This window comes from Motacilla alba, unplaced genomic scaffold, assembly GCF_015832195.1.
Source record: "Motacilla alba alba isolate MOTALB_02 unplaced genomic scaffold, Motacilla_alba_V1.0_pri HiC_scaffold_31, whole genome shotgun sequence".
Lineage (NCBI taxonomy): Eukaryota > Metazoa > Chordata > Aves > Passeriformes > Motacillidae > Motacilla > Motacilla alba.
The window spans coordinates 717,234-737,763 of NW_024037405.1; the positions used below are offsets into that span (position 1 = coordinate 717,234).

Sequence of the window (20,530 nt, forward strand, 5' to 3'; positions counted from 1 at the left end):
ATAAGAAATAATAAACACCTGAGTCTGGACATGAACTACCATCTCAAGAGCCTTCAATCCAGACCCAGAGAAACTGACAGGCACCCTCCAGGAGCTTACTGTTCCATGCAGTGTCCTTTCCCAGTGCCTCCCCACCAAGGCCAATGATGATCTTTCTGTGCTCCTGTGGGTATTTCTGCCACCTCTCTGGGGCTGCCTGTCTCCCACCTCCCCGTCCCAGTCAGAGGGACTGAAGGGAGGATCTTAGGGGATGAACCAGGCTGTGCTTGGTGATGCCCAGCAATAGGACAAGAGGCCATGGGCAGAACCTGAACAGGAAATTCCACCTGAACCTGAGGAAGAACTTCTTTCCTGTGCAGGTGACGAGTTGCCCAGAGAGGGTGTGGAGTGTCCCTGACGGGAATTATTCCAGAGCCCTCTGGACACAACCCTGTGCCATGTGCTCTGGTGTGACCCGACTTGAGCAGGGAGGTGGGAGCAGATGACCTACTGGGGTCCCTTCCACCCTGTCCCACCCTGTGATTCAGCGACACCCATCAGTAGCATCAGTTGGTTTCCCACCTGCACAGCAGGGTGGTCTTAAAGTTCCCCGCGCACTTTGGGGAGAACTGCAGGTGAAAGGTCTGCTTCTGGCCAGGAGCGATGGTGCCATGGTAGGGGCTGATGGAGAACAGCTCATTGATAACATCTGGGAAGATTTCCAGGGAGGAGCTGGCACGCTTTGGAGAGAGGTTATTTTGTTTTGAGTGGCGAAGATTGGAGCGCTCCCGCTGCTGCTTGTCAGGCTGCCACAGCTGCTGCACTTCATCAGGCATCTCAGGAGGATGGTCCTCCTCCCACAACAAAAGACGCAGCAGCTCTTTGCAATGCTTCACAGTATTATAGGAGAGGAACCGACCTGCAGGGAGGAAGAGGACACCGCTCAAAGACAAAATCCTGTGCTCCCAGCAGCTCTGCCTCCTGCTGTCATGTGCCAGGGATGCACCTGGAGCATCTCTGGCAGAGTACTTTATTCTAGCAGGAAATTGAGCATCTGGGAGCAGGCTCTCTGCCTGCAGCACAAACTCCTGTGCCAAAGCAGGAGAGTTGGTTTTAGACAGTGACTTTGCTTTAGCCCTGGAGCGGGGAACTGCACACAGACACTGGCTGCAGGGCAGCCCACTCGTTACACCACTGTTTTTCCCAGTCTCAGACTTCTCAAAGAGATGACCTGCTGTCCCCCTTCTCAGTCCTGACCCAGCACGTGGCTCTCCCCAGAGCCAGGCTCAGCTCCTTTGCAGAGCAGAAGAGGCAGGGCAAGAACAGAAGGGGCTGAAAGGCAGAGGGAGGCAAGGAGAAAACTCTCCAGCTGCAGCTGGGAAGATGCTGATGAAAGTGGCTGTGTGGACAAGGGTGAAAAAGCAATTCACGTGTTGGAGGGAAGTGGCAGGGTCTTCTCCCCAGGCCCTCAGCTACCAAGTGGAATGCTCTTACGCATCAGAGTGGTTGAGTATGGCTTCTTCACTGGTTCACTCTCTGCAGCTTTCTCCCAGGAGTATTTCAGGGCTACCTCCCCTGTGTTGTACATCATGAAACTGAAAAGCAAGAAGGAGGAATTAAAAAAAACAACTCCTGTAAGTATAAAGCAAATAGTGCAGTAATGTTGTCTGATGGACTCCTGGTACCACTTCCTCCCGAGGAGCATCTTCTTGCCCAGGCAACCCTGCCATGCTCAGACTGCTGTCCCGGGTGGCCCAAGAAAGTATTTCAAAGTCTGGAAGTTTAGGAGAAAAGGGCCAACATGGTGCTCAGGACATGGAAGCTAAGGGGCTTACTCTGGACTTTAGGTCTTGCTTTGACTGCAAACTTATTCTTGAGCAGATGAGGACAGGTGACATGCAGTGAAAGCAAAGCCACGGCTGTTCTCAGCAGAAAGGTACGGCAGCACTGAGCCTCTCCTGACCACCATCTCCTGCTTGGCTTTGCGTGCACGTAAAAGGGCCTGTGCTGGTTTTTGTGGGAATCCTTCAAATCAGAGGCTTTGGGGTTTTGTAGCTTTGGGAAAGCTACAAAAGGCAAGTCTCAAAGACAGCAGAACTGTGATTAGAGCTAAGCAGTAGCCATAAGATTTGTCAGCAGAAAAAAATTATGTAAGAGGTAGAAAGTAAGTAAAGGCAAATAGAACAACGGTCTGTGTATTAATGCTTGTCTAGAATAACTCCCTAAGCTACAGAAAAGTCTATCTAGCGAGATATTAGGAAGTTCTAAGCTTAATGATGGAGCTCTGTGCATTGTGTTTGAAGGCTTACAAGTAGGTATTGTATTTGAAATGAGCAAGCATTGCTTTAACCAAAGGTGCATGTGCTTATGGTGGTTGGATGGAACTCCTGCCATCTACTGTCAATATGCTTTTGCTTTGTGTGATTGGTCAGAAACCTTTTCAAGTCAGTTGTAACATTAAGTTCTTTATCGACTGCTGGGGATGTGAGCTGCTGGCATCTACCCATGGTCATACCCATGTAATGAGGCTGATGCTGGAAAAGAAGCAGCGCGAGACGCGTTCCCCAGCAGTCCCGTCCCATTCATGGTTTGCACATAGAGCCCCAGCCAGTGACAGTTTTGGCTGGGGTAGAGTTCTGGGAAGCAGGCTCTGGGCCAGCCCTGGGCAAAGGCAGCTCCCGCTCACAGGAGGAGCTGTGCCTGGCCTCCAGCACTCACGTGGCTGTCGATGTCTGGAAGGACACGGCCCCACTGAACTGAACCATGATGGTGCTCAGTTGGAACTGGGCGTAGGCAACAACGGCACTGAGGTACACCTCGACCTCCTGGCTGCTCTTCACCACCAGAACGTGACCCGGTTGTGGGACTGTCTTGACCACCTGCAAACACAGGAGGGAGGAATCACTGAGCAGAGCCCAGAAAGTCAGGCTGAGAAGGGCAATCTCCTGGCCTCCAAGATCAGCCTCACTGAGAGACTAGAAAGGGCCATTCACTTTTACTTCGCTGCAAAGAGGACAACATTGGGACTGTTCTGCTACAGTAGTTGTTTCTAGTCACTGAAGTCACTACTACAGCTGTTAATATCCCCCTGGACACTGCAGCTGTGTTCCAGTCCCTGTACTTCAACCTTGTAGAGGGACTGGCTTTCCTCCTGCTCCCCTAAAGTCCAACAGGTCTCAAAATTAGGGTTAAGTTCCCCTGCTGGAGCTCCGTGGATGGAGAACCCCAAGACGGAAGAGTTCTAGAAAGCACCTTTTTCTTCTTGTCTTAGGAGAAAGTGCTCTCCAGATGTCATGTCTGGAGCAACAGCCACACTGCTGGGAGCTGGGCATGGGCATTTTGGGATGTGAGCGATCCCACTAGGAAAGTCTCCAACTGCAGACGTTCTGATAGAAAAGGGGATGGTTTAGAGGCCTTACAATGGTCCAGAAACTCGGAAAGAACCTTCACCCAAGATGAGTGTGTTTGTAAAAGCAAGAGTCTCTGGAGATGATCCTTCTCTGGACTCATCCATAGAGTCATGCAGGGCCTGGCTACTCCATGATGAGATATCCCACACAATACAGAGACCACAACCAAACTGTCACGCAGACCAAACTTGGACTTCACCAGCAGATGCAGGAGAAGTGGATTTCCCTCTCCTTCAAGAGAAGAGACAGAGTGCAGCAGACTGAACTCCTTGTTGGTGAGAAGGCACCAATCCGATGAAGAGATTGTTAAACCCAAAAAATGGGATAAAATCATAAAGCATTGCCTTCCATTCAACATGGGCTGCAACACTCGTGCTTGTGGCACAGACTGATAGTTTGTGTGGCTAAAGGTCTCTCGTCAAAAGGCTTCCCCATCTTGTGTGAGCGTATGTGGTCACTGTGCTTCCACCTCTCCCCTGGAGTGCACTGCTGGTGAACCTCATGGCTGTGCAATGTCCAGAGGAAGCAGGAGCTGCTCAGCCAGCAGTGATGGTGTTATGGTGGTTCTTTTTCCAAATGCTGGGTTGGTATTTTTTGCTGTTTTGCTTCTTACCTTGCCCATTTCAGCCCATATGGCTGCCAGGTCTTTCCTGGTGGGATCCTTCCACAGGATGACGATTGGTGGCTCATCCCAGAAATGAACCTTCCTTTGTGGCCGATCAAAGTCGATCTTGGTCACCTTACATTTCACAAGGTGCCTGCGGAAGGTGGCTGGGACATCTGATTTCAAGGTCACTGTGATGTCCCTGGCACAGCCAGGAGGGAGGTAACCCACCTAGGGAGAATCAGGGAGTCAAGACCAAACTGGAAGCACTGCCAAGGGCAGGACTGGCAGCAAAAGGGACCAATGTGGTGAACAGCTGTGCCAGGAATCTGCACCTCAGAGTGGATTTAAGTGAAGTTTGATACACGAAAGTAAGAACAGAAGGTGCCATCTCCCATAACATGAAGCCTTTTCTGCAAGACTGGCAGCCTTGGCCCTGCCAAGCCAAAGACTGCATCTCCTACATGGCACTGAACGGGCTATCAGTGGCTTGTAAGGGCTGCCAGCTCCTGGGCACACCAGAGCATGGCTTGAGCAATGGGGAGAGGCAGAGCAGTCCATGCTCACCTTGGGGGAGAACCACAATGGGGCGTTTGCCTCCCACTGAAAGTGCATCACCATCTCGGAGTGGTTGGTGATGCTGAAGGTCCTGCAGCAGAGCTCCCCGACAGGACAGTCCCCAAACTGGAGGTGATTTACTCTGAAAGCTGTTAGGGAGGAGAGCAAGGGATCTCAGCATGCAGGGAGCTCCACCTGCCCCCGTCATGTGCACAGACACCTGCATGTTCAATGCTTCCTAGCTCCAAGCCTTCCTCCCTCTGGAGGGACTTCCCCAGGCAGTTCCACCACTTCCAGGGAAACACCCTGACACATCCCTAAGCCAGCGACCTGCAGCACAGCACACACTGCTCTGCATGCATGGCTACCACGCCCACAGGCCACCAGGTCCTGTGGGTGACAGCCCAGGCCTGGCTAGAGGGAGGACACATATGATCAGACAGTTTCCTCTTCCTTGCTCCACCTTGGCAGCCTCTCCTCTCTTACCATCGATGTTTTTCATCAGATTGCAGCCAGCATTCCTGTCCTCTGTGTCCTCCTCCAGTCCATCGAGGGTGAATTCATCCATGTGGCCTTCACCCACCAGCTCTATTAGGGTCTTGCTGCAGTAGGTGTCCCCCGCTAACATACGAATCTTCCCTTCCACACGTTGAGCCAGAGTGGGTTTGAAAATGACATCAAACACTGCTGATTGCCGGTGACGCAGGAGGAAGAAAGGCTTTGTGGGCTTGCTCTCTGCACAGCAATGGAAAGCAGAATTAAATGGTACAGCTGTACTGAGGAAATATTTCCATAGGATATATGAGGAACACGAGGTTGAAACCAGCTGCCTTCTACACACAGGTTCTACCCCCAGTGGTTGCAGGCCCTCTTGCTATCTTCACAAGCCTGCCACCTCCAGACACAGCACCATTTAAGCAGCTTAACCTCAGGCTGATGCCCAGCCCTCGTTCCATCTGCTCCCAGCCAGCTCCAGCCATATGGAAAGCTGAGCCCAGGAGTGCTTCTGCCTTTTGCTGGCTGGCTGAGTGCTCCAGGGCTGTGTCTGCTCAGGCTGGTACATTCCCACATGCAGCAAATACCTCAGAGGCTCCACTGAGCTAGTGACAGTCCCCCACAGCTCAACCCACCATGTCTAGAAGAACAGAAGAACTTCCTACAACTTGCTAGGAGGAGACCCTGCAAAAAGCCCCCAGGAAAAGCTCGGGGCACAGAGAGCTCAAGGAAAGAAACTGTGCCTAACATCTGGCTGCTGCTCAGAGAAGCCAAGAGCAGGGCACGTGTTTTCCCCTTGGGCATGATTGCACTTCATGGGTAATGAATTTACCTTTTCCAGTGGAGTTCTCTTCCACATCTCCAGTGTGGAACACCTCGAGTGAGGAGGCCCTGCCTTTCAAGAAGAACCCTCCGTGCTCACGCTCCAGGTGTAACGTAAACTGAGAAAAGGGAACCCAGAGCACAATGATACTGGTGTGAGTACAGGGTGGCACGGGGACTGACACCCCAGTGCTGCTGGTCCCACATGGCAGCCCAGCACCTCTCCCACTGCAAACAGCACTTAGCACAAAAGTTACATCACACCAGACAAGAAAAAAGGGCCTTCAGAGACATCTGGATAGAACTGACACAGAACCAAACAGGACAAAAAGTAATAGGCGGAATGTAATTAAAGCACAACGAAGTTTACTTAAAATGTAGTAAACTGGGATCAAATACAATCAAATGGAACTGGGAAGTCACACATGTCCATGAGAACAAAAGGTGGCCTGAGAGACAAGGGGAAAATACTCCACCACCTTTCTTCTGTTCAACTTCAAGAAGAAAGACTGGACAGACAATTTGCAAGAGCTCCCTTCTTGGAGAAGAGACGTCAGTCACTTGTTTCAAAAGAATTTCTGACTCCACCTCACAGGTCTGCCATGTTCTTTGAGACCCTTCCCCTGTGCCACAAGCCCTTGTTCCCAACCAGACCATTCCTTGAGCAGGTCCTCCTCACCTTGACAGGTAAGATGCCGTTGTTACGGATGACCAGGGGCAGCATCTCTGAATCCCCCAGCCGGAGCCTCTTGAAGCGCAGCACGGCATTTCCCCTCTTGCTGCGAGCACTTGGGCACACGACTGCCAGCTGCGGCTCCTGCCCCTTCCCACTGATGGTGAAGCTCAGGCTTTGGGGTTTCATTTCCACACAGCTGCAGGACAGGCACAGAAACAATTTCAGCTGCCACTAAAACTCATTTCTCACTGGGCCAGCAAAGCAGCAAGGGCCAGCCACAGTGTTTTCCCTGCCTGGTGCTCCTGGACCCCACAACACAGCCCCCCACCAGCCTCTTCCAAATCCAACCAGGGCCATTCACAAGAGGAATCTGCTCCAAAGAGCCAGGGCCTTCCACAACCACAGTTCAAAATTATTTCACTGAATTGAATCATGCAGTACAGCAGGTAAATAAGGAGGCACCAGATGAGATATGGCAAATCCCCTGGCTGCACTGAGATGAGACTTATGCAACAAGCAAAAGCACAGCATGAAAGTAGTACTACAGCAAGAAGGCAACAAGAAATTGTCACTGTCAGTAAAGATCTTTTCCAAGAGCAGGAACAAAACCAATTGCCTATTAGCAATTAGACTTCTCTTGTTCCAATTCAGCCACTAAAGGGTTGAGGAAGGGCAGCTCAAAGCCCCACTCCACAGGTCCCAGGGCAGAGAGTATTTCACAGGGTCAGTTACCCTTCTGGGATGACAAGGGAAGCCCTGAAAATGCAGTCATAGTTCTGCTCCTCTGGTGGGATGAAGGTCACCGTAGCAACGGCATAGGATGAGCCAGGAACTGACATCTTGAGGGGATGCAGCTTGAAAACGTTGTTGATAAGGCTTTGTTCCTTGGGGGAACCCAGAGAGCAGAGTTAGGAGAAAACACCTTTGAACATGACACAGTTTTATCCATAAATGCATTCCTGAGAGCAGTCCCAGACAGTGTGTCTTCCCGCTTCCCTGGGCAGGCTCCCTCCCTCCCAGGGAATGCTGACCTTGGGCTAAAGCATTGTGTGGTTGGAGGGCTGGCAGCTGCCCCAGCCTGTATGGGAGGTGGGCACTGCATGGGAAACCCTGCCAATAACCTAGAACTGGCCTTCAAAGAGAAGGAAAAGCCAGGGAACCTGAGGAAACGCTCGGCTTTCAACCCTGGCATGGCAGTTCATAACAGCCCCTCTCTGCGTGTGCTTCCAAGAGAGGTTCAGAGGGATTCACTTCTCCCACCAAAGACCCAGAGGTGTGAGCCAAAACCTTGCCCAAGACATGCAGAATTCCACACAACTCTTCCCTGCCTCTGCTGCTCTCCCCTGCAGTTGGACCTGCACTGAGCTAGCCTAGTCTGGGCCACGGGCAGCAATGCATCTGGGGAACAGAACAGGCTCTCACACGGCCCTTAGAGGGCAACCACCACCTTGGCCTCCTGTTCTTACCTCTCCAGGCAGGGGTTTGATGGAGAGGACCACGTCACATGGCAGACAGCTTGCATTGTAGATATTGAAATGAGCCTCAGCCTGTTGCCCAACCTGAACCTTGCTGAAGATGAATGTCTTCTCATCTCTGACATACAGGCCGGTGCCTTCCACCGACTGCAGCTTGTGCTTGAGGTTGGTGCTGCTGCAGATCGGGTACTCCTCGAAGATTAACGTGACATCCTCAACGAATGCTGTGGACACACCAGAGGGATGAGCAGGGAGAAGCCTCCCTGATAAATTTATCTGGACCCTGCTGGCCTCTCAGGAGCCTTGATAAGCCCTTTCTGCCCGGGTGACTGCTAAACCCAGCCTAGGCTGGGGGAGCTGCCTGGGAGGATGGAGCTCAGTCAGCCTCAGTCTTGGAGTGCACTGCTTTCCTTTCATCCTTCCATGCTTCCCTCTCAGCCTGGAAGGGATGAGTCCACTGGTGGACTTGAAGAGGGCTGGAACCTCTGAGGATTTTAGGGGGGACACCAGGGCTGGCATGCCTCTCCATCCAAGCAGCAAGTTTAGGTGCTGATCAGCAGCAGGTGTGACCAAGGGCACTGTGGGCAGTAGGTACCTGGGAGGCAGGACTGGGCAATCAGGGTGAAGGCAATGCCAAGGGGGTTGTCCTTGGGGTCTCTGCCCGTGATGTCAATGCAGAGCTGCTCCTCACATGTCCCCTCCTGCCCTGCGAGGCATTCCACTGTGATCTGCTGCTGGCCCCATGGACCGATGGAGCCGGAGCAGGGGGACACCGTGAACATGCCAAGGCTGAGGTGATCCTGCAGGAAAAGTTCCAGGAGAGGCTGATGGCTAATAGCTGTGCCTTGAGCACCCCAGCAAAGAGTACATCCTGCCTTGGCCTGCAGCTGGGCCCAAGCAGCCAGTCCCAGGGCAGGGAAGGATGACTCCATGGCCCAAAGGCAGCCCCAGGCTGAGAGCAACAAGCCAAGAGGAGCTGCAAGCCTGACCCAAGTGGCAGAGAGAAAGGAGTTGGAGTGTAAAGAATGAAGGTGGTAGCTGTGATCCTTCAGCCTCCAGAGGAGAGAAGGAATAGCTGTGAGGAATGATGGGAGAGAGGTAGGGGACTGGCAAGAAGGAAAAGCAATGTTGTCTCAGCTCTGTGGACTGGCAGTTCAGTGGGGCAGGTTTTTGCTTCTGTGGTGTTCACAGACCTATGCTGGCTGGCAGCTACCAAGCACAGGACCTGCTCCCCCCTGTAGACCCCACAACTCCAGGTCAGAGCCAGAGCACAGGACTGCCAGGGGGACTGAGCAGATACTGGACGCCATCCTGCAGACCATGGCCCACCCCATGGCAATGAGCCCCCAACCCAGCCACAGCAGCATCTTCTCACAGCCCTGCAGCAGCACTGCTGGGGAGCAGGAGTCACCAACCTGTGTTGTCAAGGAGCTCGATTTCCTTCTTGTGGAGAGCTCTGCAGATTCCATTTGCTTTGACCTGAGAGCAGAAAGCAGAGGTATGTGTCATGCTGAGCTCCCCCGCCTTCCTCTCAGGCCAAAGCTGGCCTTCCTGCTCAGAGGGGAAAGCCTTCCTGCTCCTGATGCCTCCCAGAGAGCAGCCTGCAGCTCCCATTGCTGGACAGAGCAGCTCTATCACCAGCTTCATAGTACACATGGGGATACTGAGGTGCTTTTTTGCTCCCTCTCCCCAAGCCAGGCATGCAAATGGACGACAGCCCAGGTCTCCTGGCTGCCTGCCACATACCAGCCGTGGGCTGGTGCCTCCTCAGACAGGAAGGGTGCTCAGGGCTGCTCGTACCTTTTCCTTCCCAATGCCTCCTCGGGTGCTTGGCGGATGTGGAAGCTGAAGCTGAGCACCCCTTTGTTCTCCAGCAGGACAGTCTGGGTCTTCTTGGTGCCCTTGACCATGGCTCCAAAGTTGACGGGTGAGGCAGGCTCAATGCTGTACCTGCTGTACTGGGCTTTGGCCGACACCCTCACTGGGATGCTGGCAACAGCCTGGCCTCCTTCACCCGAGCTGGCATCTATCACCTGTGTCCACAGGAAGGATGGTAAACAAAGCAAAGAGGCCAGCCTCCACCCCAGTCCCCAGCCTCCACCCCAGGCCTCCATCCGTTTACCCCTCCCCATTTAAGCACCTCCCCCAGAGTCAGAGTCTCAGCTCTACTCAGGAAGCCTCCCAAATGGTTTTGAAAGACTTTGTTTGTGTATGTAGGAGAGAGGATTCTCCAGTTAAAGCCCTCCTTCCATTAGACACCTATCCTGTTTGTGCTCCCAAAACACCGTGTGAACACACAGCCTGGCCCAGGCAGCTCACCTGGCAGTTCAGGATGGGTTTGTTCATGAGGAAGATTTCTCTCGTGGGGTGGAAGAGCAGCTCAACATTCACAGCAGGCTGGGAGGCAAGCAGCACGCCCGACTGAGGCTCAACAGTGAAGCAGGATGCCAAGTCTCGCAGCCTGGGACCTGCACCCTGCAGCGTGAACCTGGAGAGGAAGGGAAGGAATGGAAATCTCTGCAGTTAAAAGTACAGGTGCCACCAGCCCAGCCAGGACTTTGCATAGAACCAAGGAAAAAAAAGGAGAGTGCAGCTCTGCTCAGGGAATCCTGGATCTTGACAGAGACGATCACGAGGTTACTGCAAGAAACCTTGACACTGAAAGTTTTCATTCACTCCTTTACAGAGTCTCAGAAAGAGAAAGGAGGTGACCATCAAAGAAAGGCAATGAATCCCAGCATTTCAGCGGCTGAAATTTCTAGGGCTCTCCTCTGGGCTCCTGCTGAGCTGAGAAGAACTGCTGGTTTGTGGCTGGATTCTCTGGTAAAATAACTGAGATTAGAAAGCCCAGGGTTTGTATTTCTCACGAGGTAGCCAGCTTGGAAACAGGTTCGAGCCATTGACAGAGGGAGAATGCAGGCCTGGGAACCTGAGGAAATGCTCACTACCAGGACTCACCTGTACTCAACGTCGTATACCCCTTTGTTCTTGAGACTCAGGACTTTCTTCACGTTATCCTGGACATTAATGGTTCCAAATTCCAAGCTTCCATCTGGACCTGCAGAAAACCCACAGAGCGAGGTCAAACACGCTTTTTGTGAGCTGCTGCAGAATACACCAGGTCGCAAGCAGCATGGAGGCCTTGGCACAAAACCCTTCTCAGCAAGTTTTAGTTCTTGAAAGTATTTTCCAGCTACTTGTTTGCCCTTTCTCTTCTTACTCAAAAGATCTGCAGCCTCAGTAGCTGAGGGGCTCGGCTTCCATTTCCTCACTTCCAATCACAAATGCAATGACTTTATATGCTGTGCTGAGCCTGTGGGGGTTGCCAACTGCCTGTTCACGTCACTGTTGTTTCAAAGCCCCCAGATCCAATCTGCACGTGAAGCTGCACACTTCAAAGTTCAGAGGGGAGAGACTTAAGGCTGTCAGAGCCCTGACAATGCTTTATTCCACACAGCTTGCAGGGTATGTGCTTTACGTATCCCATGCCATCCTTGCATGCTGTCCCATCCCATCCCATCCCATCCCATCCCATCCCATCCCATCCCATCCCATCCCATGGTAAGGCAGTGCACCTGGACTGTTTTGTGTGAGAGGCACCCACTGACCTTCAGGCTTGTCGATGCTCAGAGAAACCTCATAGACCTCTGCAGAGACTTTGATGTTTTCAGCCTGAAAAATCCCCAGGATGTTTTCCATATCTGAAACCTGAGGCAGCAAGAAACAAACACTGTTCAGATTATTCTTTTGGTAGACAGCTTGTAAGTTCTTGTCTCTGCTGGCTGCTTCCCCTGTGGCCTCCCTGGCCTCACGAGCATTGGTGGACTCCCAAGCTTTGCTAACCTGTTCCTGTCATGGACTGCCCCAGTGGAATTCTGCTGCAGTAAAAAACCCTATCAGCCCAGCTTTGCACTCCTACAGCAGGGAATGCTGTCTTGGAGAGGCACAGAGATGTAAGAACAACCACAAGAAGTGTGAGGTGTCTCAGAGCAGGTGGCATGGACAGCCCTCTCCAATCACCTAGCACCCTGTCTGAAATGCAGCCCCTAAACCATGGGGAACAAAATGCCAGGGGGAGAGTTTGTTGCACTGTGCAAGAGCTTCAGACAAAGTCCGTTGCAGAGATGACGCTGCAGTCTGTACAAGCAAACAACAACCTTCAGCCATTCACAGGGACAAGGCTGTGGCACAGGCTCAGGATGCAGCGTCTGCTTCTCTGGGGGGATGTGGATGCACTGCACCTTCTGGCAAACGCTGTGTAGAGGCAGAAGTTGGGGTCACAGCACCCTTGTGTCTGTCAGCTGCAGCTCTTCCTGACTCTGCCCCTGTGCTCACTGTGCCCTGCTCTGCCAGGCAGGACACAGCCCCTCTCACCTCTAGTCGGAGGGTCCTCTCAATGCTGCCAATCTGCCTGGCCTTGAAATGCAGGGTCACTTGACACTCAGAGCGGGGTTCAATGGTGCCCTTATCTCGTGATAAGGAGAAGGCCTCCACCAGGTCATCCAGCCCACGGAGCTGCCAGGCCATGGGCAGCAGGGTGTTGTTTTTCAGGACCAAGGTCCTTCTGTCAGTCCTGCAGAGACAGAAGGCACTTGGCATCAGCTGCTGGCTGGTCACACCAGCCTCGCCACTGAGTGCAACTTGGAGCAGCTCCATCCACGCCCTGGAAACCAGAGGGTGGCCACAGCTCTCTTCCCAGAGAGCAGCAAGCACAAGTTTCCAAGGATTTTTCCTGCAGAAGGCAGTGAGAACCTCAGAGAAGGAGAGAAAACAATTCTTATCTCTAGTCACTACTCCTGTTGTTTTACACCTGTAAAATGTGTTCTAGAAATTGTTTGCCAAAAGTGATTTAGTTATTAGACACAGGTCAAAGTTGTTTTGAGGGATTCAGCAATCACTCAAAGCTGTGTCTAACTGTCTAAAGACAGTCACGAGTTTTTCTTTAATACAGTAGAATGACTCTTTAATAGAATTTTAATACAATATTAGTGTAATGTAATAGAATTTTAATCAAACAACTGTTCAACTTTCTAAATCATAAAATCAGAGCACATTATTCCCAGCATCAGGAGCTCCCTACAACACCAGAGTCAAACGTTTTCTCTTTGCCACAAGTCTTGGAGTGCTTGTGGGATGACTGACCTGTGCAGAAGCAGTTTGTTAAAAGGCAGCTCCAGGGGGCTGACCTCCAGCTTCATGTCCACCCCATAGCAGCACAGGCTGAAGACCACTGGATCTGGGTTCTTCCCAATGCTGCAGATGAGCTTGTCTTCCAGAAAGCCAGGGCAAGTGGGGTATGCCCAAATGGTCAGCTTCTGGAGCCAGCCCCGCAGGAAGAAATAGAAAGAGCTCAGGGTGTGAGCAGGAGGAGCAGCCCTGGGGCACTTCTACGGTGCCTGCTCTGCCTGCCCTTCTCCTACCTGCTTCTCCTTTGGTTTCAGTGCCATGCTGGGAGGGTGCAGAAGGAACGTCTCTGCTTCCCCAGCATTCTCAAAGGAGAACTGGACCTTCGCGTCCGCGGGGGAGTTGTTGAGGATGGTTAGATTGACCGAGTTGCCGGGACAGTTCTGGGCCTTGTACCTGCCCACAAAAGGGGAAAAGGCTGCAGAGCAGACTCTTGCCTTTGCCACACAGCGAGGAGAGCACCGTGTGCACCCAAGGAAGGGATGCTGGAAGACCCTGCTCTGACAAACGAGTGAGGGAAATGGATCCCAGTCAGGGGCGTGGGCGTGTGCTCATCCTTGCCTTACTCTGATGCCTTCCCCCGGACTTGGTGCCTCCAGCCCAGAAGCCTGATGATGCTGAGGCCACCTCAAGAGTTTTTAATACAAAGTAAATTCAAAGGTGCCTAGAAAAATAACACTACACCAGGCACATGGGCTCTTTCCCCTTCTTTCTTGGGGCGCCTTCCCTGCAGGGTACAACAAAAGGCTTTTGGAAAAGGAGTTAAGCTCATTTCTTTCATCAAAGTCATCAAACTGCTTTGGATTTTATGGCTTAGCTCAAAGTCTGCCAAAGAAATATAAAGCATCAATTCCCAAGAGGAATGCAAAAAAAGGTAACAAATGACCCTTCTCTCAGGTGTGGAAATGACTTTGGAGTGCAAGGCTTAAAGAGACAAACAGAAATCCCAGACCATCCATCAGTCAGGCTAAAGATTGTCCATTTTAAAACTATTTGGATTTCATTTCCTTGGGTTGTCAAAATAGCCCTAGCCTTCCAGAGCTCCCATGGAGGAAAGAACTTCATGTGAAATGTCATTAAAAAGAAGTGACAGTTAAAGTAGAAATACACAACACTTAAATGACAAAGTGTTTAGGCAGACTTGATCCAGCAGGGAGGATGCAATGTCATTCCAGGAAAATGTAATTCCTGCTATATATTACCCCCAACACCCACTGGCGGGTCAATAATAAAATCTTATTAATAATTACAGATAATGGAAAGGTTTACAAAACCATCTACAGAAGAATTGCTCAATCAGGCTACCTGCAGAGCTCAAAGCCCTTCAAAAACCATCATAAAGTTCATTTCCTAGGGCCTGAAGCTGAGATGTGGAGGGGGACACAGAAGTTGCCCCCCAAGTCACCTTTGGACTGACAGCAGCACGCAGCTCTGGCCACCAAGGCGGCCCCCAAGGCACCCACTGGGTAGGCAGAGCAGCTCCTGCAAGGCTCATTTGCCTCTTCTCTCAAGTGCTCAAGTTCGCACATCTGTGCTCCTTCCAACCCATGTGTCTCCCAGGACAGTGCCCTGGACTGTGCCACCAGGACAGCCTGTCTCTCCAGGCGTGTCCAGGGAAGTACAAGGCCCAGCAGGGAGCACATACCACTCTCTTGATTTCCCACACAGCAGCGGTCCAAAGTGGAATTGCTTTGTGCTCTCAACATATTCCTTGAAGATGACTTTATCTTTCTGCATGGTTTTCCTCCACCGTGGAAACACCACCCTGGGCAGAGAAAGTGGGGAAGGAGGAGCTATGAGATGCTCCAAGTAGGAAATGTCGTCAGAAAGCCAAAACCCTTCCTGGTGGCTGAGGTACCATCTGCCTTCCCAGCTCCAGCACAGGAAGAGAAGCTGGGCAGCCTCAGGCAGCGTGCTCTGCCCAGGCCAGAAGCCCCAAGGGGCAGCTCTGGCCGTGAGCTCAGGCAGCTGTGGTGTGGGAGGCTGCCAGGGGCCAGCCTTACCGAGGGTTCTGGCTGATGCTGGGGTACAGGCCGGTGCCACTGCAGGGCAGCTCGTACTGGCGCTTCGTCTCCACCAGCTCAAACCTCAGGGTCTGCTCAAACGTCCCCGGGCTTTTGGTGCAGAAGTGGACCTTCAGTTGCACCTCATCGTGGGCAGGCACGACCCACCGGTACCGTTTCAGCCTGGCAGTTAAAGAGGAGGCTTCAGACAAGGAGCAAATGAAACAAGGAGGGTGCACTCGCCATCCCAAGGAGGCACTGGCACGGGGTCGCTGTGGAGCTGGGGACCATGGACCTTGTTTGACAAGCAGAGCAAGAAGCAGAGGCATTGCCTCCTCCCCTGCAGCTCACCTGAGGAATTCTGTGGGGACTGAGGCACCTTCCAGCGTGGTTTTGGATGTTGTTGTGGAGGAATCCTGGGGACTTTCAGTACTCTGTGGGGAGATCTGGCTCTCCTTTGCAAAGCTGTCTGCGCTGGCTGCTTGACCCATCTTTGGCTGGGCCTTGGCCTAAGGGGAGAGAGAAAAGGGAGGGAGAGCTGAGCCCTGAGACAAAATCTTGGAAAGTAAAATGGGGGTTTGTTCACCAGCGGAAGAGAGAAAAAATAAATAAGTCCCCCAGCCCATGGACTTGGTCTTCCACCTTATTGGTGTTTGCTTTGCCTAGGACACCCCTGCTACTCAGGACCCTCTCCTTAAAGGAAGTTGAGGGTTTAAGTGATTTTTTCCCTCTTGTCTTAGAGAAGTGCTCTGTCTCCAGCAGAGCTGTCTCTTTTGCCCCACCCCTGACAGAAAGGAGACATGCGGACATGGGGCCCCCATCACATCTTCACTTCCTCTCCACAATGATCCTTTTCCATCCAGCCTGGCCCCCATGCCTCCATCTAGCTTGGTCCCTGCCCTGGCACCTTCAGTGCCAGCACCACTGGAGCACCCACCAGATCGTCCTCCACGGCAGCACCTTCTGGTGCCACAATGGTGAAGGGCTTCACACGCTCTGCAGGGCCCGACCTCTCCTCTGGGTACTCCACTATGGAGAGCACAACAGCGGGGGGAAGGGGAGGCCCTTCGGGATCTAGTCCCAGATCTTCCAGCATCTAAAACACAAGAGAAAATCCTGCTTATCCTTCTGCCACCTTCATCCTCGCAACTCCTTCTCTAAAGGCACTGAGCTTTTGGCCATGGGGTTTTTGACTCATATGAAGTCCAAGTGCTTTGTTATGCCCAGTGGGGTGAGCAGGCTCCAGAGCAAAGGCAAGAGCTACAAGTGGGACAGGGAGAGAAACCTCTCCCGAGTGACTCAGCTGAAGAAAACAATGACCATGAGCTGCCCTGTCCTGGAATGTTTATAATGATTTCCAGGCTGGGAAGCTCTGAACAGACTTGGACACAGAGCACTCCCACTTGCTGTCCATCTGAGGGATGGTGATAACCTCCCCATCCACACAGATGATACAGAGTCCTTGTGGAACATCATCAGGGGCCTGGACAAAGCTCTGTGCCATTAGCACCTGTGGGGACACAATGCTCCAGGGCCCACGACCACAGCAAGCTCAAGATCTGAGCCTTGCAGAGTTTTACCTGGTCTTCTGTTGGCCGCTTCCCATCCCTCCGGATTTCCCTCATGGAGGTCTTTGGAACTGTGCCCTGAAGGCATTGCACCCCAACAGGCTCATCTCTGACTGCGCCTTCTGCCATTTTGCTTTGTGGCTCCAGCTGAGATGCCTGAAGACTCCTTCGGCCTCCACGTTTTTGTTCAGCCTTCTTTGCCTTCCTCTGAGGCTTCTGAGCATTGTCTTCAGCTAAAGGCTGGGCCTCTGCCATGGCCTTCAGCCTCTTCTGTGCTTTGTACTCCTCCAGCACCTCTGGGGGCAGCGTGCCACCCACGGCACGCAGAGGCATTAAAAAGCTCTTTTGGTGCTCAGACCCCAGTGCCATCCGCAGGATCTGTGTGTGTAGGGAAGAGAAACCATAGCAAGATTCCTTTTCTCGCCTTTCATCTCACACCCTCAACAAACTCGATTTCTGTCTTCTCCCTCCCAACAACACAAACTATTGAAGTCTTCCCACAGCATGTCAGCAGAGCTGGCCTTGCCCTGGGGATTGCCTCCATCTCCCTGGCACAAGCCTGGGATTGCTGGAGTGCTGTGAAGCTTGGGCAGCCTGTACATGGGGGCCAGACCTGCCTTCTCACCTTCTCCTCCTCAAGGTACTGCTCATCGAAGTCCAAGGAGTAAAACTCAATGGGGAAGTTGCACGGGTTCCTCACATCCACTGTGGCCTCCACCCCAGCGCTGCCCACCAGCACCCATCCCATCTTTAGTGCTGGGGGGCTGAACTCCAAGCGTGGCTCCAGACCTTGTCCTGAGAGGTGCAGCTTTAAGTGATTGCTGCTCCCACAAACGCTGAGCTGAAGCTCATTCTTGTAAGACCTCTGAAAAGAGTTAAATCCAGAAAAGTCATCCATGAAGTCCCAGGTGACAGGACCCCAAACACAAAGCTTGCTCCAAGCTCAAGGTGATATCAGTCCCTCCAAGGTGAGCGGAAACCAAAGATTTATTTATGCTAGGGACTACAGTGTGTGTCTCCTGGGTCTGAGTAACTGGCATGAATCCTGGTGTGCACTGTAACTGGGTAGTTGGTATCAGATGGATGGACAATGGACTCTCAGGCGTTTTCACCTAGTCGTGCAGGAGTGCAACGCTCATGGGAAGGGCCTCGGGGTTACAGTGTCCAGACACAGTCCTGGCACTGCTGCATCAGGCAAACGGCAGCTCCAGGAGAGAGGCAAAGGAGCTCTCACTGGCAAGAAATAAGGGTCAGCTTCCCTGCTTAGTGTTCGGCTCTGGCCCAAGCCAGACACAAGATGGTTATGTCTCTCGAGCAATTAAAAGATCCCTGGGACTGTTTGTGGGCACAGAAGCACTTGTGTCCACGCTGGGACACACTACCAGTTTCTGAGAGCCAGCAGCCACAGGCAAACCACTTTTGGGAATGCTCCATCCTTTAAGTTAACTCCCCAGCTGCACGGCAATGTGCAGGCAGGCCAGAACCCCAGGGACTGCTGGCAGCACATCACTCCAGGTGACTGTCCTGCTGTGCTCAGCAAGGTGTCTGGTGGCTGTTTTGTCTGTCAGTTCTGCAGCAGGATGAGCCTAGACTGGCCATTCCAGGATTATCCTCAGCGAGTGTGCAGCTGCTCTGCACCGAGTGTCACAGCTGCAAATACAGCCAGGCAAGGGGGAGGCTGAGGGGAGTTGGCCACATCCCCCCATGTGCCAAGATGCAGCCTCAGAGCCCTGATGGTCTCTGTGCAAGCTCCCTGTGAGCATTTCAAAGCCCATCTCAGGGCAGAACTCGCCGGGGTGAACTGAGCCACGCTGACTATGGGGCTTGCAGAAAGCTCCCTGTGAAGGCAGAGCTCCTACCACACTCTCTGCACCAGGCCCTCATTTCCAGATAGCCCTGACAGGCCTCCTGGGCTGACACCTGCCAATCTCACCTCCTCCTTGGGTGTAAACTGGATTTGTAAATTCTGCCACCGTCCAGGATCAAGGGTTCCTTGGGAGGGCGTCACTTCAAAGGGACAGGGCTCATCCTCCAGCGCCTGCTGCTTCTGACGTCCATTTTTGTTCTGGGCACAGAAACCAAGCGTGTGAGGTCTCCTCATGCTCTGAGACACTGACACAGTGCTGAGAGAACCCACAGACAAACCAAGCGTGGCCCCCATAGCCTAGAGCTGGAGGGAAAACCTCACCCAGAGCAGGCAGATAGGGAACTGCTGTCCTCAGAGGAGGAAGAATGGATGAAGAATGGCAGAAAAGCAAAGCAACCCCTAATGGAACAGGTCCAGGCAAACCAGCCTTGATCTAGACCCTCAGAAGCTTCCTCAAACACGCTGTAGACCCAAGTGCTCAGGCAGCCACAGGAGCAGAGAGGGCAAGAGTCACAAAGAAAACCCAACCCAGAAGTTACGTGTTCCATGTCCCCTGAGCTTTACCTTCAGAACAGGCTTGATGGCAGTAATGGACCATGTGCAGGGTACTTGGAGCCGGCTGTAGAGCCGGATTGTCTCAACCTTGCACTGCCCAACAAGGATGTCAGAGAACTGCAGTGTGTTCTTGGAGAGCTCAAGCGACACTTCCAACACAGTGGCATGGAGGCGGATGTGAGACGTGGGGCCTTTTGTCACCTGCAGAAGGACAGAGAATTCAGCGGAGGGTGCAGGTGACATCTGCTGCTGTGCCCAGCCTGCTGCCTGCCCAAGAGCTGTGGTACCTCTATGGGCAGCAGCACATCCACGTCCCCTCTGGCTGGTGGGCACTTTCAAAGCGCACGCCAAACCTCAAGGTGCAGCCGGGGGGCAGGCTCTTCACCAGGCCCAGGTCCACTCTGAACCTTGAAGAGATGAACACAAAGCAGCTGAGATACACGAGAAACACAAAATGTGTCAGAAGCACGTTAAGGCCTTACAGGTGTCCTGGCTGAGAGGTCTGGGAAAAGCCCATGCGTGCTGTGACTGGACAAAAACTTAGAGTGCACCTGAACACCCCCCAAGACACAGTGAGCCACAGTGTGATGGAAGTGAAGCCCTTCCACAAGGCCTCTTTTGGAGCCACTTTTGATCCACCAGAGGATCTCACAGGCTGCTTCCTCAATAAAGGCTGAACACACGTGCTGTGACAGTGTGAACGCCAAACAAAGCATTTCCAAAACACAGCAGACCCCACTGGTTGGCAAAACAAGCCCCCAGAGTGCCCAAAAGAAACTTGCTGCTCGTGGGAGGCAAGGGCAGACGATGCTGAGAGGTGACCAGGGTGATGAGCCCATCTGTGCCCTGCACTGAAGCGTTAGGGCACTCACAGGCAGGCCAGGAGAGGTCCCTGGCCATGGACGGCCAGGAGAATTCTGCCTCTAAAGCTCCCAGCAGCGGCACTGAGAAGAAAAAGCTCAAAACCCTCCCCAAGTTCAGTGGCTTCAGCTAACCTGTCTGAGACACCCCTTCAAGCCCACAGGAAGCGTCTCCCAGCACTGCTTACCTGTGTCCTGCAGGACAGATAGATCGACCTGGAAGAACACTGGGATCTGCCCAGGGTTGCTGATCTCCAGAGTGCTTCTCTCAGTGTTACCCTTACGCACAGTGCCCATGTCCAGGACATACTCGGGCAGCTCAACTCTGCAAGGAGGAGTAAGGACAGTCCTTTAACCCCAGCCTGGCTACATGTCCAAGTGGGCAGCCACAAATAAAGTGGCTAGTTCTTTATTCACTGCTGTAAAAACTCAGCTCAAGCCCATGAAACCCATGGCCTGGCCACCTGGCAAAGA

General features: G+C 52.7%; 4 protein-coding genes across 4 annotated transcripts in view; 1 reads left to right on the forward strand and 3 right to left on the reverse strand.

The window, feature by feature from the left end:
- Positions 1-20,530, reverse strand: part of LOC119696487 — a 1,710,157-nt gene that overhangs the window by 106,422 nt on the left and 1,583,205 nt on the right.
- LOC119696488 overlaps positions 1-20,530 on the forward strand; it is a 1,499,846-nt gene that overhangs the window by 79,002 nt on the left and 1,400,314 nt on the right.
- On the reverse strand, positions 4,906-7,103 carry LOC119696510 (hydrocephalus-inducing protein homolog). The gene is made up of 3 exons (XM_038126263.1): positions 6,548-7,103; positions 5,879-5,987; positions 4,906-5,286 (listed from the first exon to the last, which is right to left on the reverse strand). The coding sequence occupies exons 1-3, from the start codon at positions 6,728-6,730 to the stop codon at positions 4,916-4,918; spliced, it is 663 nt and encodes a 220-aa protein (XP_037982191.1). The 5' UTR covers positions 6,731-7,103; the 3' UTR covers positions 4,906-4,915.
- On the reverse strand, positions 9,554-10,391 carry LOC119696513 (hydrocephalus-inducing protein homolog). The gene is made up of 2 exons (XM_038126268.1): positions 10,339-10,391; positions 9,554-10,052 (listed from the first exon to the last, which is right to left on the reverse strand). The coding sequence occupies exons 1-2, from the start codon at positions 10,363-10,365 to the stop codon at positions 9,804-9,806; spliced, it is 276 nt and encodes a 91-aa protein (XP_037982196.1). The 5' UTR covers positions 10,366-10,391; the 3' UTR covers positions 9,554-9,803.

What these genes read in the sequence shown, in the direction of transcription:
- LOC119696510 (XM_038126263.1), bottom strand. Translation starts at nt 6,730, where the DNA reads ATGAAACCCCAAAGCCTGAGCTTCACCATCAGTGGGAAGGGGCAGGAG. An exon ending in ACGGCATCTTACCTGTCAAG is followed by an intron (nt 5,988 to 6,547) that starts GTGAGGAGGACC and finishes CCCTTTTCTCAG; the next exon opens with TTTACGTTACACCTGGAGCG. An exon ending in AGAGAACTCCACTGGAAAAG is followed by an intron (nt 5,287 to 5,878) that starts GTAAATTCATTA and finishes ATTGCTGTGCAG; the next exon opens with AGAGCAAGCCCACAAAGCCT.
- LOC119696513 (XM_038126268.1), bottom strand. Translation starts at nt 10,365, where the DNA reads ATGAACAAACCCATCCTGAACTGCCAG. An exon ending in AACCCATCCTGAACTGCCAG is followed by an intron (nt 10,053 to 10,338) that starts GTGAGCTGCCTG and finishes CTGTGGACACAG; the next exon opens with GTGATAGATGCCAGCTCGGG.